Genomic DNA, 17,968 nt, shown 5'->3' with positions numbered 1-17,968 from the left:
AATACATGTTACCACAGCAGCCCCTCACAGTTTCATGCATCTAATCCCTGAAGTTGACTCCTATCCACTACACATCCACATACAGTGACATATTCATCAAAGAACAGCAAGTTGACCAACAAAGGTTCATTTCTTTTTTATTTTTCTCCTTCATTCAGCAGCTAATGCTAATTATGGTGGCATTCAATTCCTAAATATGTAATTGGGCCTGAAGAAATGGGGCCCCTAGTCTGCACCTCAACATCTGACTAATGCACAACAACAGGGACTTGCGGCCCACACACTGTTCTATGGCAAAGCAAACACCACTTAGCTGGAAAATGTTACAGATGAAGTCATCAAATAACTGCTGCTGAAAGGTTCTGAATTACATTTAAAGTGAAAAATTGTGCTTGATGAGCATTCGTGATCATTCTGACACTTTAGCTACAAAGAATAAATCATCGGGCGCGTTCACGCTTGACTCATTTTCAGAATATGCCATTTTCCCCAAGATAAGGAACACAGAGTAATATGGGATGTGACAGACTGTCCATGAGAGATAACCTAACTGCCCTGTGAGGCATTTTCTCATTCTGTATTACAGACATAGCCCAAAGTTGATGTTTTTATAAGTTATGTCAAAGGGATAAGTGAGAATAGGGTGCAGTTCACCAATGAAGCAAGTCTCAGTGTTATTGAAAATTAAGCTCCTCATCAACTTCAAACACAAATATTCCTTGGAGACAAATTTTGACCAGCAAACATTGTTCAGATTTTTCATTTTCTGAAGCCAGAGGTGGTTTCTTTTCTTTACTAGCAGTGTAGAGAAGCACTTCAATCCAAACTGTTTGTGAGTATATGTTTAAAATAGGGATGAGGGGGGAAGAAGGAAATGCCATGGATCCTGAGTGCCCAAACCATATTAACCAAGAGGTACAATATCAAGGCTTGACATTCATTTGAACTAAATTCGTCTCCCTCTCATCTTGCTGAGATGAGTGGCGGCCTCGAGCCAAAGGTTGGTTCATTTAAAGAGTTTCAGCGTGGAGCAGCAGGGGCAATGGCCCAGCACGAGCTGCCATGAAATTGGATGGAAGGGGACAGGCAGCAATTGAAACTTCACAGTATAATGAGTGATGCCTGCAGGCCATGGACACAGCGACCTGAGCCTTGATATGGAGCGATGGATGAGAGATTAAGAGGAGGGCGACGATGAGAAATCCTGGAGGATGTGCTACTGGTGCTGGTGGTCAATCAGGAAACTAATGGAGGTGAGCCAAAACAGATGCTGACTGGCTGCTTAGTCAACAGTACATTGCCCTTGGGTGCAGAAAAAAAAAAAAAAAACAGGAAAAAAGGATAAATTTAAAGAAATCCTTCCTGAATCAAATAGCTTTTTTTTTGGATGGCAAAAGTTGTTGTTAGGGTTTGGACTGACCTCCAAGCTAAATGGGCTGTTTATTGATAGGACTAACAGAGGCCTGGGGTGGCAAGGTGAGGGGAATTACATGTCAAGGCTTATTTGGGAGATAGTGAGAGTGAGCAGTCTCATGTGGCTCTGCAGAAAATTCTCCATCCTGAGGCTTTGCAAAGCAAGCGGAGTCGCAGACAGTTTCATTACCTCTCACTGGACTCAGCAGGACCTGAAGCACCACAGTGATGGAGGTTGGGGGGAAAAACATATTGTGTTGATGTGCAAAATAGTTATACGATCAGTGTTCTGGACTGTAATACTCTTATTTCCAACTTACCCAATTTGGTACAGAGTGTGGATGAATATTTCATCAAACAAACATAATTCATCCATAGAGAGGAAATAATTTAAAAGGAGAAATCTGGGTGCAGCTGCTCTGTAGTCACAGAATCCAGAGATAAAAACACAACAGCACAGGGTATAATACTTAAGTCTATGGGAAACATAAACACAGAAACAGAAAATATAATGTTCTATTGTTTTTGTTGTACTCCATTACACTAGATTTTATGACTCTTGGCATTTCTTTTTTACCGATCCCTTCACCCTATTATGTCGTAACTAAAGTGAATACATGCTTTTAAATGTCTGAAGGTTTCTCCAGCCACTGTGTACAGCACTGTCTATAAAAAAATCTACATTGGTTCATTGAATATAAACAATACTATCCCTACACTTAAAGCCTGCTCTGTATTTTATTAAGGCCTTAGGAATTAGCAGCTGTTGGAACATACATATATTTTTGTAGAACAGTCCAAAGGAAAGAGAAAATGTACTTCTGTTTTTTATAACTAGAGCTGCTTTCCAACTAGCCGAAATGTCACGACTGAATCTCGGTCAATACTGCACAAATGCACTTAAAATTATCTACCTGAATCGAGATGGCACCATGTGAGTGCAAAGTCATGTTATCGTGCTTATGTGACTTTTGCATTAAGGCTCACTAGCTTTAAACTCCCTTTGGGTTATGACAGAGCTGTGGTTCTGGATGATCCTGAGTGATACTGATGTTAAAATTAGAATATAAACATAAAAAGATATGCAAAACAATAAAATATTGTATCACCTGTTAAACTGACTGATGGGAAACTACACCTGCCATGATCCTCGCCCAGTTGCTACGAACTATGAGGTGAAGCGCTTCCTAACTATGGTTGTAATTGGTTGACACGGTTTATGTAAAACCACTTTTCCCTCCTTTCTTCCTTCTTGTCAGAAACAGCCTTCTCTCCCACAACCAGGCTAACATGGTCCAAGAGCTGGACAACTGGACACATCAAGTGCCTGAAGAGACTGACACTGTTTGATGGATGAGTCACCCAGCCAGGGGCGCGCATGCATAAAGTGCAGTCTGCTTGTAGCACTGAAACAACAGAACTCTGTCTCCATTGAAGTTACAATTTATGACTCTTTTTAGCCAAACATATGGGTCCACAGCAGACATATGGATGGATGGGAAATAACAAGTTTTCTTTGTCCTGTATGCTTTTCATCCATCCATCTGCACAGCCAGATGTTCAGTGCCTGTACCACCCATAAACTAGGTAACAGGACACTGTGACGACAAGTGCTGGTCCTTATGCCCACATGGCTCAACAGAACTCGATCCTGTGTCCTCACTGTGAAATACTCTATCTACTATAAAATGATGACAGATATAGTCTGATGATGGTTATTTTTGTTGTGTCACTTATATAAAGGTTCTGTTTTTCCCACTGCTTAGAGACAGTGCAAGAACATTTACACACTGTCTCCCCGGACAATAAAAGGGAGGAATTCAAGAATAACAAGAAAATAGAGAAAAGCTGAAAATGCTCCCATTCGAACAGCTGGAACCAGCAACTGTTTGACATTTTTGATTGAGGATTGTTTACTAATTTATCCCTAATGTTAAAAATGATTTACAACCTCGATTATTAAAGCTTAAGGTCCTTAATAACTGCTTTTCTGTTGCTAGGCTTCTCTTGAGAAAACAAAATGTTAAGAGGTAATTTAAAAAAGAGCTTTGAGTAGTTTGACAGCAATGTTCCTGCTGCAGAACCAGAAACTCTTCTCCACACAAATGTTGCACTGTGGTCATTTAAATACTGTCTACTAATGACCACACTCTACTGTAGTCGCACACCAACAAAACGTGTATAGCTCCATTTAAATTAGCTGAATCAATTGTACTAGTATTAATGGAATTTATTTAGATGCACCTCCCGGCCGTGCTGGCTTTGCAGTAATTTTCCCAACTGTTTGTTTCAACTTTTGCAGCTCTATTTAGTGGAGATAACATTAACTGTTAGAAGTACCTGATATTTATGACTTCGAATTATAACTCAAATGCTGATGGGAAGTCAGCTTCCTCATGAATACGGCCTGAACAATATGAACATGATAAGCTCTGTAGACAGTGAGTTCCAAGTCATTGCTGTCTGACTAAATCAGACACACTGGGACAGTCATGTTCCATGTCACACATTGTAATCATGAAGGCAAACAGCTCAGGGCGTGGAGACAGTTCTCTGCTCCTGTTTTTCTTGTTTCTCCATCCATCCATCAAATGACTCGGAGGAGTTCAGGGGTCACTGTCACCGTTCCTTAAGTGAACGTGCGATTTGGTTTACGTGTATATGTGTGTGTGTATGTGAATGCAAATGTGACTGGGTGTGTGACAGCTGTCATCTGTCATCTGTCATGCTCTTATTAGAGTCCGTTCGACGTGAGGACTCTCAGGGCTCTGTGACGTCAGCTAAGAGCTAATTACTCAACTGGCCACATATGAGTCCTGGGCATGAGAGAGGAGAGGTGACTAAGCATGTGTGCTGAAAAGTCTATGTGTGTGCAGCTGTGTGTGTCCGTTTGTGTTTCTCTCTGTGTGTGTGAGAGAACGAGTGAGAGGGACATGTGGGCTGAATGTCACTCTGACATCTGTCAAGGTCCAGCATGTATTTGCTTGTGTGTATATGTGTCCGCACAAAGTAAGCACAACAACCCTCAGAGTCACCTTGCAGCTATGCCACATGACTGATAAACAGTGAAAAGTGTCATCCTAACTCTAATTACAATACCAGCATGCCCTGATGTCTAACCGTGACAAGGAGAGAGAAGATGCGTGTGCCCAGCAAACAGCGTCAGCACCATCTTTTTTTTTTTTTTTTAGTCCAGTCGCTGTTTGCATTCATGCAGGATGCCAAGGCAGCAGGTACACAGAGCTGAAAACCACGTCTGGCTGGACGACTGCTGCAAACACTACTGCAGCATAAAAATACAGGCATTGGTAATGCAAATAAGGTCTATCTCAGATCAAAACAGGACGTTTGTCACAGCAAACCAATGTCCTGCTCTAAGTGACACAGCATTTTGAACCTGTGGGTGTGGCTAAGATCATTCTAGTTTAACATGCTCCCAGGAAAAACACCAAGCTGTGTGGTAATTCAGTTATAATGGCTACTTTGCAAATTGCAGATTATGTGATTATGTGGACCAGAAAGACTCTTTTCCAGGCACAGTCTTTACAACACATTAAATGACTGCAAATCAGTTAAAAATGCCAAATTCCTCTTATATTTCAGACATTAGTTCCAATGAAGTGTTTCTCAGAGCTGCGTCTCAACGTGTTTGCCTTTCATGTTGCAGGGAGTTGACTGAGTCAGTGAGGTAAATCTCATTTGTTACAGTTTTCTCATCAAATCCTAAAAACTAACAAAAAACAAAAAACCCTTTCCCATTTTTTAACTAAACCATATGTTGTTTTTTTAAAATGCATAACATCCATTCATTCAATACATCAGAGGATGTTCAATTGGGCAAACACATATCAGGTGAACTAGCAATGCAGGAACCACAACTAAGGTTAGAGCTTGAGTTCAGCTACTCTGGGCTGATAAACACGCCACCACAAAACATAATGTCTCTGGGTTTTAATTTTAGAATCTGCAATATGTGAAATGATAAATCACTTTTATAATGGTTGGTTCACTCTAGCAGTGCTGCTGGGATGTACTTCCAGTTTGAGTATCTCTACCCCGAAACTAATGATCATTAAATAAAGATTTCTGAGGAATGAGGTTTTCTGGTACAAGTCTCTGCTTTGCAACATGCAAAGAGGAAGAAAATATTCATGGCAAGAGCCATATAAATAAACTGCAACTGCACAGTAATGAATTGTTTTTTTATAAATTCATTTTAAGGTTATTTACACAAAGTCTTCACAGATCTTTAATTCCAAGGACTAAGAAGCACTGTATACAAAGAGCCTCTAATAGATAAGGATGAAAAGGGAAAAGCCTTATTCCTACTGTTTTCAAATTACATAACTAAACACTTTTAGGATGCACAGTCTCCAACAATGATCCAAATGCATTAGAGGACAAGGGACAGCAAGGAATATCAAAGCAGCATATGGAGAGATGGGAAAATGAGACAGAGGGAGGGCCTGTAATAGCCAACAAATTTAGCAGTACATCTGCTTTCACAGACTTCTCATATTCTTACAAATACAATAAGGCTTGTGCACCCGCGTCTAGCTGTAAGCGTTCTATCAAATCAGAGCCGCGCCAGGGTGCATTTATTAAATATACTAAACACAACTCATATCTTTCATATCTTAATACAGCAGACATGGGTCTACAGTCTGAACTATAACACACCCCATGCCAGATTTTTTTTTTGAAGAGAAAATCTCAAATCAGACGGTGTGAGTCATGCTTACGTAAACAAACACACAATCTGTCTGAGTTTGCCCATAATCATAACAAAACAACTGAAAATTCTCCAGCTTACAAGCACATATGTGCTCTCACACACAGCCTGTACACAGTATGTGCATAAATCATAATTACACTTGAGTCCTGAGTTTTTGAGCCCTGAGTTTGGCAAATTTACACACTGAAGAACAGGCAGGTTTTATTATATTCCAGTTGCACCTGGATAATTAATGCTGGGAGTGTAAAAACAAAAGCGGATACTTTAGGAGTAGTTGCACAAACACTAGCAGCCATTATTGGTGCTTTAAGGACAATTCTTTATCAATGGAAGAGTAATTTAGTTAAATTAATAACAGACATTGCCTTCTTTTAATTTGATTACTAATTATTGAAAGGAATTTCTATAAAGTTTGGGAACAATATGTAATTTCTACAAAAATTGTCATTTACAATGTATTTATATTCAACTTTACTTTCTTTTTATTGGTTTAGCTTTTATTTTATGTGTATCAGCTACATTTATGGAACCAGACACGCCAGGTCTTTATCTGCTTAAAGATGTGCTGTCTAGGTGTTATCAAAGGTTGCATTATGGTCTATAACAGTAAAAAAAAACAACAAAAAAACAAAACACATATAGCTCCTCAGAAGTGAGAGTGTGTAGGTAAGGAAGACAGGTATGTAAGAATTTGACGGCAAATTACATTCAAGGAGCTCCTAGTATGAAAACGTGCAGCTAAAAAGTGAGCAGCAGCACTTTCACAGGATGGATTGCGTTTCATCCACTGCACTACTTCAGTCCACTGAGTTGTTGCTGAGAACTGACAGGGGACAGGGGTGCCTGAAAACTAGAAGGGTGCTCAAAGCTTGAGATTCTCAAGTACCGATCAGTCAGGTTTGTTGTTTGTGCACCCCAATTTAAAGACTTTTTCCGGCCGTATGCTTGAGGCTACTAAGTGGACCCTGAAGAACACTCTCTGCTCACTGCACCTGACAACTGTGTGAAGTGGTTGCTGACTGCCAAGCAGATGCTCATGTCACGACTTGAGGGATACTTGGGATTCTACGCTCGGCCTTTCCTCCACTCGCCATCATCCACTTCGCTCATGACTCACTGAGGGAGACTTATGGGAGGGATTAGCAGCTAAAACCGTAAGTCTTGTAAAGTCATTCCAAATGGGATCAGTTTTCCCAGCTAATGTTCAGCTAACATTATGTTAGCATACTAATGTTTCAGCTCGGACACATGCTTTCATTCCACTGATACGTCCATTAGTAGAAGCAACTGCTTACAAACGGGAGCTCACTGAAGATGATAAATGACACAAGATACCAGCCGATCATGAAAGGTAAGTTGAAGGCACAATAATTCAACATGCCATAACATCAGGTTTCATAAAACTCACAGAAAACGGTGAGTTATCACCTCTTAGGAAGTGATACTGTTGTTCATATTTTGCTCTAAGCAACTGCTAATGGATTGTATTAATTACTAGATAATGTAATGACTTGTCAGCATGTGAGGAAAAAATGTGTCTCAGTGGGTCAGAAATGTAATGAATCCTATTAAAGTGAAACAGCCACCCCCTGTAGACATGAAAGGTGGATTTAAAGTTTTTAGGTATTATGAAGAACTACAGCTGCTTGAACTCATACTAGCACAGTAATTTTTATTGATTTCATTTATTACCAAGTTAGTTTCAAATATTCATCATGTATAAAAGTTATATCTCAGACTTTTGGACTTATATTTTACGTTTAATTTAATCTTTAACACCGATGTAAGGGCTGTGCAATTAATTGAGTTTTGATTGAAATTTCAATTTTGGCACCAAATAATCACAAAATGCAATCGAGAGAAAATAATTATTTTACCACATTGCGTATTGCTTATTTTCCTCTTGTGTTCTGAATAAAATCTTTTGCCGCTCCTGAAGCCTACACTCACTCAGCCTATCCTGTCGAAACGAGTCGTGCGTGATGTCTGGCGGTATTTAAAAATGAGCATGAATGAAGATGTTGGAACGAGAGCAGCAGCAGTGTTGGGTCAGCAAAAAGTTACAACGGATTCCATTTTCTGTAAAAAGTTTGGATTTGAGGAATCAGACGGGGATCAAAAACATATTTTGTGCAAGATTTGCTACATGGTGGTGCCCACGCCACTAGGCAACATAAATCTCAACGAGACTAGTAAGATGAGGCTTTTGTTAGAGTTAAGGTAAGAGTTTGGGTTAAACATTTAGTTGTGATTGCTGAGGTTAGGATTAAGGCTTAGGGAATACATTATGTCAATTAAGGTCCTTGCAAAGATAGAAGTATAGATACATGTGTGTACTGTTATTTTACAGGGCCAGCTCAGGGTCATTACAGTGGGACTTATCCAGTTAATGAGTTTGGATGACGCTGAATCACCTGCTGGGTTTGGACATATTATACACACATACTGAAGCAACAACACACACACACAACAACAGGATACAGTGGCAGGCTGGTAACACTCAACTGACTTCAAACAAAATTACTGCCAATCTTCCAGCACGTACTGAGCTTTAGATTTTCTTGTGATGACAGGTGATGGGAACAAATCAACATATTATAATTCACTATTGTTTGAAGACACAAAAGGAAACACACAGAGCAGAAGCAGGGAAATAGACAGGTTGCCACAGCTTATTGAGGACAAAAAGCAACAGGGTTTGCAGGAGGTTTGTTTTCAACTTTGAGAAACAACAAAAGATGCCATGAAATTCAATACTTTTTTAAAGATAAAAGGCATAACACTAAACCCTAGAACTGTTCTAAATATTTAAAAATACTTATTTATTAAAGTGCAACACATACAGCACCAATATCTAAATACCTAAGAGCAAAGGATAACATAAGTTTTATTCAGCTTGGCTAACATTTTTTGATGTGAATTTAAAGGATCATATAAACCCTAATACTGTCATGGAGGAAAGACAGAAAAATCAATAAATACACCTAAACAGAAAACTAATTAAAATATTCCACATGATGTATTGTGAAGTACGACAGATCTGTCTCTGATGCTTGAAAATGGCCTTTTGTTGTGTGTGTGTGTGTGTGTGTATGTCTTTGTGCATATGTACAGTATTTCTCATTGAGTTTCATGTGTGAATCTGCTAGCATGTGTTCGTCCATGCCTGGACCTGCCACGGTTCACCACCCAGCTCTCCATCTCAGTAATGGGACGCCAAATCATGAATCAGCAAGCAGGGCCATTAGTCATCGAGCCTGGCCCTCTCCAAATAATTTCATAAATATTCCATGGGCTGGCTTAAACAGGAGAGTAAGAAAAGTCACAGACACAGATTCCATTAAGCTCGGTGTTCCAGCAGAAACATGGTGAGACAATTAATCTTTTAGGATCTGAAGTGGGGCAACAACAAATGCAAGGGCAAGAGAGAGAAAAAGAGGAAATGAATTAATGGAAGAAGGTAAGAGAGATGGAGGAAAGGGAGACTTACACTTGGATATTGTCCTGAATTATATAGAATCTAGTGTCAGTGACTGCTGATTGAACCAGACAGGCTCCCTTACATCCTGTCTCCAGGCCAGAAATATCTTGACATCATAGAAAAAATGTCAAAATACTCAAAAAGCTGATGGCGTCTAAAAGAAGAGTGGAAAAAAAGACAATGCACTGACCTGAAAAAGCACTGAGCATGTCACAGAAGAAATTTTGAGTAGGTTCTCTGTTGTTTATGATAATGTCAAATGCTGTTCTGCTTGTGTATCTGTGTTACTTTTGTGTCAAATTCATGGGATGAAGAAACAAAGCCAAAGTATAAAAGCATCAGAATGTATTACAAGTCCGAGAGGGACAGATGCCAGATGCACCCGCAGAGAGGAAAAAAAAAAAGAGAGTGAGCAAAGTGAGAAAAATTAAGCTAGAAAGAGAGCTTGAAGAGATGAGTGGGGAAGAAAGGCAACTTCAACAACCCCCAGCTAATCCAGACCCTGTGTTTTATCTTCATGACAGAACAAGAGTGTGCCTGGCCCCTGCCAGAGTCATACCGGCTTTTCACACAGATGGAGGAAGCAAATGAGCCACTAAGACGTCACTGCCGTCACCATTAATCCTCTGTCTCTTTCTTCTGCCTTTATCCACAGAGGGATGTGAAGCAGACAGGGGGAACTGTTTTGTCTGCACCAGGGGTTTGGACTGCTTTTATAGAGACTGTTTTGAACGATAACCACCACTTTTTAAACAGAGAATTACAGAGCACTTGGTTTCTGCTTTTGCTTTAATCAAGTTTTGGGAGTCTACCAGTCGTGCGTCACCGTTTCGCTCTGCATGGGGAAACATTTAGAGGGTACCCCAACCTTGCACCAAGTTTCATTTGTGAAAGATTAATACCAAGATTCCAATAAAAGCTGTTAAGTTTCAGTGACCCATAATAAACAGCCTTAGCAGCTCTGTGAGGTACATGCTGATAGGCTGATGAGTGGCAGGCATGAGGTTTACCATGTTCACAATATTAGTTTAGCATGTTAGCATGCTAACATTTGCAAATTAACACTAATCACAAAGTACAGCAGAGGATAATGTAAATGTTTACATTCACTTTGCAGGAATGTAGTCATGAAGCCAAGTGCAGGTGGATGAAAAATCAGAGGATCCTCAATGTTAATGCAAATCATCCAACGGGAAACATAAACGTTCATAGGATGCATCCACTAGGGATCATGAAGAGAATTTCATGGTGATCCATTTGAGAGTTTTGAGATAAGTCAGTCTGGACTAAACTGGAGTGACAGACCAACATTGCACCCCAAGCAGTGTACCAGTAGCTATAAATGATTTTATGGTACTTTTATTCAAAACAGAAAAAGCATAAAAAAAAAAAAAAATATGTTCAAAATGTCAACCCTTCGCTTTATGTTTTATGAAATAGTGCAGCACGACTCAAATACCACACTATCACAACTAATAAAACATTTCAAAGACACAGACACACCCTGCAACATCCTCATTAGCGCCAGGTATTTCATTGTCTCTCTGCTGAAAGGTCAGCCGAATGATGACAGCCAGCGCGGAGCTGAGACTCATTTCTCTCTCAGCTTTCCTCTGGGTACTGCACACTGATCCCCCTACATCACACACCGACACACACACTTTCTCGAAGGACCAGCTGTTATTCACTTACAACACCTGCCTGGTAATGTTACATTTATCTTACTCATACATTCATTAGTGTGTGTTAATATACACAGGGCTAATGGGGCGTGCATGAAAATGCACTTAGCTCTCTAAAAGAGAAGATACAGTGTGGATTATGACTAGTCTGTAGTCTAATGCTCTGTGAGTGCAATCTGTGCAAATATTTACTGGAGTGTGACAAAAATGGATGGAAACATTAGAAATTGGGATGCGGTAAATAGAAATATATCAAAGTCTTCTCCCACTTGTCCCAAGTGATTTTGTGCAAGATATATATGTTTTTGTTTTGTTAAATTCCCTTCACATATAATTCATTCTGTGTACCCAGAGATGACCGATTTGTGCATATGGGAATTCTGTTATGTCTTCGCCAGGTGTGCATGGTGTTATTATGGCAGCAGACCGCATCTATAGAAAGATGGGTCATTCTCTGCAGGTTATGGGTTCACTTTACTACTTCTTATTTGTTCCCCCATTTTACCCATGCAAACATAAACACAATATACCACATCATAAATATTAATGATAGGTTCAATCTCAAACAGCCTCAGTAAAGAGGACATTATACCAGCACTGGGAATAGAGAGGCCCACAGCTATGAGTCAAGGTCACCACTATGATTCAACTCCAGCATTCAGTCCTTTGAGAGACCTATGTACATTTTTATTGTGATTTGGTGCTATACACAGTCTGAATTGAATTGAATTTCAGCATCATAATAATATCTAAAAAATAATAAGAAATACAAACTGCTATTATCGTTTTACTATTCTACCATAAGCATCAAAACCTGTTTGGACCGGGTTTATAAGTCTGGTTGCATGTTCTTCTTGTATCTTCTAAGTAAGATGTGTTAAATCCTCCACTTTCCACAGTTGTGTTTTTTTTACAAGTCTTATTCAGAATCATGGCCAGGCATGGATTTAATTCTAATGCATAAGCTTTCCACTATATGCTTAGGAACGCCACAGAGATAAAGACGTTTCCCTGTTTTAGAACAAGCCTGGTTCCTTAATCTGCATTTTGATATGAATGAGGTCAAAGTGATATTTGTAACAGAGAAGGAAGGGAAGCAATTTCAGTCCGCTAAGAGTGAAGGTCAAAAGGGCATGTGCAGTAGAGCATGTTTGGATAAAAACTAATAAGGCACTGAGACATGCTGCACAGAGAAAACACGATAAAACCACATCCACAAACAGTCAAACTAAAAGCTTAGTAAGGTGGAGACAATTTCCACTGGACCATAGTAGATTCAAAATAAGACAGGAACATTATAAGATGCCTAGAAGTGTTAAAATGTATTTCTGCACCTACTTGAAACCTAACCTGCGAGTTTTATTGGTGACGGTAAAAAGAAGATTTTAAAGGCAACACAAGTGGCCACTATCCGTTCATGCAATATAGTGTGAAGAACCCTGCAATGCAACCAAGTCTAAATCCTCTATGAGGAAAAGAAATGAGCAGATGAAAAGGGCACATCGGTTTAAAGCTGAGCTAGAAATTCCATCTCTCCTGCTACAGGGAGCAGCAGGGGTCAGTCTGGAGCGGAACTGAGACCAATCCGCCGATTTAAACAAGTAAAGACAAATGAAAAGGGCACATCAATTTGGACTGGACGTGGGCACAGCATCTCGTCCTCTGCACAGTGTGCCTCCCAGAGGTGGTATATTAGGCTGAAAGGGGCTCACTGGGGGCGAAGAGCATCACTAAATAATGAACTCCCAGCAGCACAATTACTGAGCATAATGGCTGCTTTCATCTTAACAGGGAGGAAATGTGTGTACTTTTAAGGATGTGTATATGGGTATTTGTATTTTTTTCTTTATGTCTGTATTGCCACTTTGAAGATCACATAAACGAAAGAAGTGAGATCAAGAAGAAGTGTTATGTACACCGATTTTGGACATTTGTGTTTCTAGAGTGCTGACTTACGAAGCTCGCCCACTTTCAGAATCTCACAGAGCATCTTCGTCAGCTCGATGCTGCTGCGGCCAAACGGGCACTCATGCTTGTCTTCTCGACTGCTGTTCTCCAGGACAATCTAGAAATACAGATGATCAAACCTTTGATGAATTGTGATAGGTAGACAGGTAGGCTATTAATCGCCAAAAGGAAATTCAAGATAAGTGGGGCTATAGCAACATAAATATAATTTACAATACTAGTAAAAAGTGATCATCAGACATTTTAGTGAATTCATTTTTGTACAATTCTCTAATATTCCTGGAATCTTAGCTTCAAATTGGCTGCAAATGTGACTTCAGATGCAGTTGGAAGCTTCTATTTTTAATGTGCTATGTGTCGTGTTGCTTGCGCCCCATTCATTTTCAGTGTCACTGAATGGTACTGGCATGCACTGAGTATCTATTTGACACTGCTGATAGGAGCTGTGAAATCACACACATGTTCAAATCCTACAGGTAAAGGCTTTACAGATATAAACATGATCATCTTCACAAAGCAAGGATTTATTGCAGGACTGTTGGCTTGAACTGCATTAGTTTTAGCTTAGTGCACCTACTAAACTGCCATCTAAGTGTATATGTGAATTAATTTACAGTGCCTCATTGGTTTGGACATTTTGCCATAAACATTCCCATTATGCTCATTATTTGACTTTATCTGATCCTCTTAGCTATCTGTTTGGAAGCCAAACCTCAACAGAAAAAAAAAAAAAATCACTAATTGTGTGGCTGGTGGCACTGTGCCCTAAATGAGACCATCATGGTCCCAATCATTTTAGCTGGTGACAGTTCAATTTGGGAAATTGGAGGCTGTGTTTTTTTCCCCCCTCTCGTCGACTGATAAGGGCTGAGTCGGCACTACCGAGACACCTCTTTTCTCATTTCCGAGGGAGACTAATACACACAGATTTGCAGCTGTGGTGATTAAATTTGTGTGTGTGTGTGTGTGTGTGTGTAGTTAATTTTAATTACAATATAGTACTGGAAAGCAGCCACAAAACTGTTCTAACCTGATTTTGCAGGAAGTCAAACCTACTTATCACAAAAGTCAGCGAATACCATCCTATTAAAGACAAAGAGTGCAGCTGAACTATATCACATTAGTCTGTTAACGAGGTGCATAAATTTGTGTTGACTGTAATGTAAAATTGACAAAAATGTGTAAAGTCATTACACTATTTCCCAGAGACTAACGGTGAAAGGAATTAAATCATTTCTATTGCCTTGGATGACCAACCTCATGAAATACACATTTTAGCTGGAAGAAAATTTGTGAACAAGCCAGAAACTAAAATAAGTGAATGAATTTGAGGGAAGAAGTTTTGATAAGAAGCCGAGGGGATGAGGAGAAACATAATACTATAGAAATCATTGTGTGTCTTTGTGTCTACACTAGTGTATGTGTATCCTTACCCTGATGTAGGCATCCTGGTGGTGCCTGGCAAAATACAACATGTTATCCAGAGCCAACATGCCTGGAGGAATCTGGGTGAAATCCACAGCTGGATTCACATGGTTCTGAAAAAGACAAAGGAGGAGGAGGGTGAGACATGTACTTACACACAGTCTGTCAAATCTCTTTTTTAATCTTTATCCTTTTAGGTGTAATCCTCTGAATATGCTCTTTATTCCACTGCACAAACCAACAGTCACACAGCGTTACACAGTATAACCAGCTTCACTACTGTTGGGCTCAAGAACCAAAGTTTAGTATTTTTACTAACCATTAAATTCATATAATTTAATAGGCTTTAATCTTTATTGGAAAAGGAAATCCATTGGAGTAATGTTATGGGAGCATTGCATTTTTTTTTTACCTTTTTAAAACCTCTGATACATTGGTTTTATTTCCTGTTTTATTTTATTGCATTTTTATAACAAAAATCACTGAATAATTGAATTATTTAAAAATGCATATGCATGAAACTTGACATTGCTGAAATGCAAACACTAAGGTTCAAAACCCTTAAAACATAGTAATAATAATGATAAATAAATGAACAGAAATAGCTGCCTGGATGCAATTCATAGTTTATATTAAAGTATCCTTTATACTAAAACCACCAAACCTAATTCTTTGCAATAACAAGCCAGCATCTCTAGTCTCTACAGTACTCTACCATTCCCCATGACAGCTAAATATTGTATGAGATCTGCAGACAGATACTGCCTGTGCTGCCATAATCTATCATACTTAATTCCTCTCAAATATTGCAGAAAATGCATTTGACTACACATGCAAACACATCCATCAAAATCCGTCTTGACTTTAAAAAGGTGAGACAGGATGTGGAAGAGGAAAGTGATGGGAAGAGGAGGAAGGAAAGCAAAGGATGAAAGAGGAATGGAGGACATCGAGATGTGGCTCATCTGTTTTGTAATTCTGTCTGACAAGAAGCTAACGTATAGGCTTAAAACAGAAACAGACACTATTTTTATCTTTAAAAAATATGCACTGATATGTGCATGTGAAAAATATTCCAGCATATGCAACAATCCCTACTCAACAAACCCTGAGGCGTTAGTAGGCATGCAAATGATCTCAGTAGTGATAAGGTCTATCTAGAGAATTAAGGACTGTGTGTGTTTGTGTGTGTGTTTTCTGTGTGCGTGCTGGCAAGCTGCTGGAATGCAAAGTAAGGATTTTAGGGTGGGTTTTTCTCTACACTAGTGAAGACAAGGCAGTCCAGCTGGCCTTATCTTCAGTGAGCACACTGCAGTGGGAGTATGGAGGGGAAGAGTCCTGAAACAGCTCTTGGCTTACACCAAGTCACACTAGGTCCTGTTCTTAATGCTATAGTTAGACCACTGCATACCACACAAATTCTCTGTCTCTCTCTCTCTCTCTCTCTCTCTCTCACACACACACGCACACACGCATGCACGCGCACACACACACGCACACACACGCACACACACGCACGCACACACACACACACACACACACACACACACACACACACACACACACACACACACACACACACACACACACACACACACAGGTCCCCCAGTGTGAGTGGAGTCCTGGTTTTTGGTCTCTCCAAGCACAAAAAAACTCACATATGCAGCACAATGACATGCTTGCTTAAAAAAAGGAAAATCAGATGAGAAAGAAAGCAGTAAGTGAAAACATTATAGAGAATAAGGAAGAGGTTGAGGATTGAAAAGCCTGAGGAAGAACTACTGTACAATAATATGAGTAAGAGAAAACTACACACAGAGAAAAAAGCCAGTGATAACCTCTCTATCCTGGCATGCCTACACAGATACACACACACTTTGATATGCAGGTTTTGAAGTGAAGGACAATCATGTCCAATTAACAGCCGTCCCTTATGGATAGACTCTGCTGTGTTTTCCTTTCTGATCTCAATCCTGAGCCCTGTGTCTATTTATTAGCAGTAGCTTGAACCACAGAACAAGCAGATTTATGAGGCCCTCTGAAACGCATACACACAACTTACGATAAAACCGAGCTTCTTGTAGTCGCGCGTGTACATGGACTTCCGCTTCTCAATGCTGCCACTGTTGTTGGGATCACAGTCCACATCAAAGGCAATTCTTCGCAGCTCAAAGATGATGTCCCTCTGAGCCTGCACACACAGAGAAGAATATTAAAGTGATGCTCATAAACCCATCTGTCTTTTCTTCCATTCACCATTTTATGATTTAAGAACACTTCAGCCTCATCTCTGCTTACTGGGGTCTTTCAGTGCCTAAGGCAATCTGGCCTGTGGCCATGTCTCTCCACTGTTTCGATCACTTGGCCAAAGTTACAATGGATGGTTTTTGAAATCTGGCCAGATCAGGCCCAAATTGCCCACAAGCTGTTAAATAAAAAATTCATGATTATTTACTCCTGGCAACTGTAGCCTGTTCAGCTGTGCTGGTGAGGGATGCAGACATGAAGATCAAGGGATGCAGACATGTACCTTCTTTTTTCTTCTTGTAAATGTTTTATTGAGAACTGTACTTTGTTCACCTGCAGGGTCTGAGGTTACATGTGCAACATAGGGTAACGCGCCTACACAGGCTTATTCAAGTGCACAACAAACACTGTTGGGGGGGGGGGGGGGGGGGGAACCTAAAATGATCACAATAATGAGGCACACTGTTTGTTTTACGTCAACGCTGCTGTCCTGATGCTGCAAAAATACGCTAAAGCAGCAAATGTGTATTATTCCACCAGTAAAAGCAGTTCCAGACAAATCCACAGTTTTTATATTAGCTTGATACTGACGATACTGACATCCACTCCTTTACCCTTCCAGAATCACTCTTTTTGTCCATCTCCTCATCCATCCAACCCTTTCACTTGTCATTTAATTCACCCAGCCCTGTCACAGACCCCACCTGGTCCTGGGGATCCATCTTGGTCATCATGCGGTCCTCCAGCAGGTTGAAGGTGAGCACCTGCAGCACATACAACTGGTGGGCCATCTCATCGTTGATGGGTGTGGGGCTGCGGATCACGTTCTATACAATGTGAAGGTCAAACAGAGAAGGGAGAGGAAGGGGGGGAGGGGCGGGGAGGAGCAGGAGAGTGTAAGAAAAAGGTGTTAGATGTGCAGAGAGAAGGCGTGTGAGAGAGGAGAGGTTTTGGGGTCAGGCTGGATATGAATTTTAGAGGAAGACGACAGGAGATAAATCAGAATAAGAGGATTTG

General features: G+C 40.1%; 1 protein-coding gene across 3 annotated transcripts in view; it reads right to left on the bottom strand.

Annotated features, from left to right (window-relative positions):
* The window catches only part of elmo1 (engulfment and cell motility 1 (ced-12 homolog, C. elegans)), an 85,779-nt gene that overhangs the window by 26,980 nt on the left and 40,831 nt on the right, over positions 1 to 17,968 (bottom strand). For all 3 annotated transcript variants that reach the window (XM_026299766.1, XM_026299764.1, XM_026299767.1), the window contains exons 12-15: positions 17,656 to 17,778; positions 16,767 to 16,895; positions 14,713 to 14,817; positions 13,268 to 13,376 (exon numbers count right to left, since the gene is read on the bottom strand). In XM_026299766.1, the coding sequence (XP_026155551.1) occupies positions 13,268 to 13,376; positions 14,713 to 14,817; positions 16,767 to 16,895; positions 17,656 to 17,778 (466 nt within the window). The remainder of the gene's footprint in view (positions 1 to 13,267; positions 13,377 to 14,712; positions 14,818 to 16,766; positions 16,896 to 17,655; positions 17,779 to 17,968) is intronic.

The sequence above is a fragment of the Mastacembelus armatus genome, chromosome 11, assembly GCF_900324485.2.
Source record: "Mastacembelus armatus chromosome 11, fMasArm1.2, whole genome shotgun sequence".
Classification (NCBI taxonomy): domain Eukaryota; kingdom Metazoa; phylum Chordata; class Actinopteri; order Synbranchiformes; family Mastacembelidae; genus Mastacembelus; species Mastacembelus armatus.
Note: the sequence above shows the minus strand (reverse complement) of the source record. Positions and strands in the feature narration are given on the sequence as shown.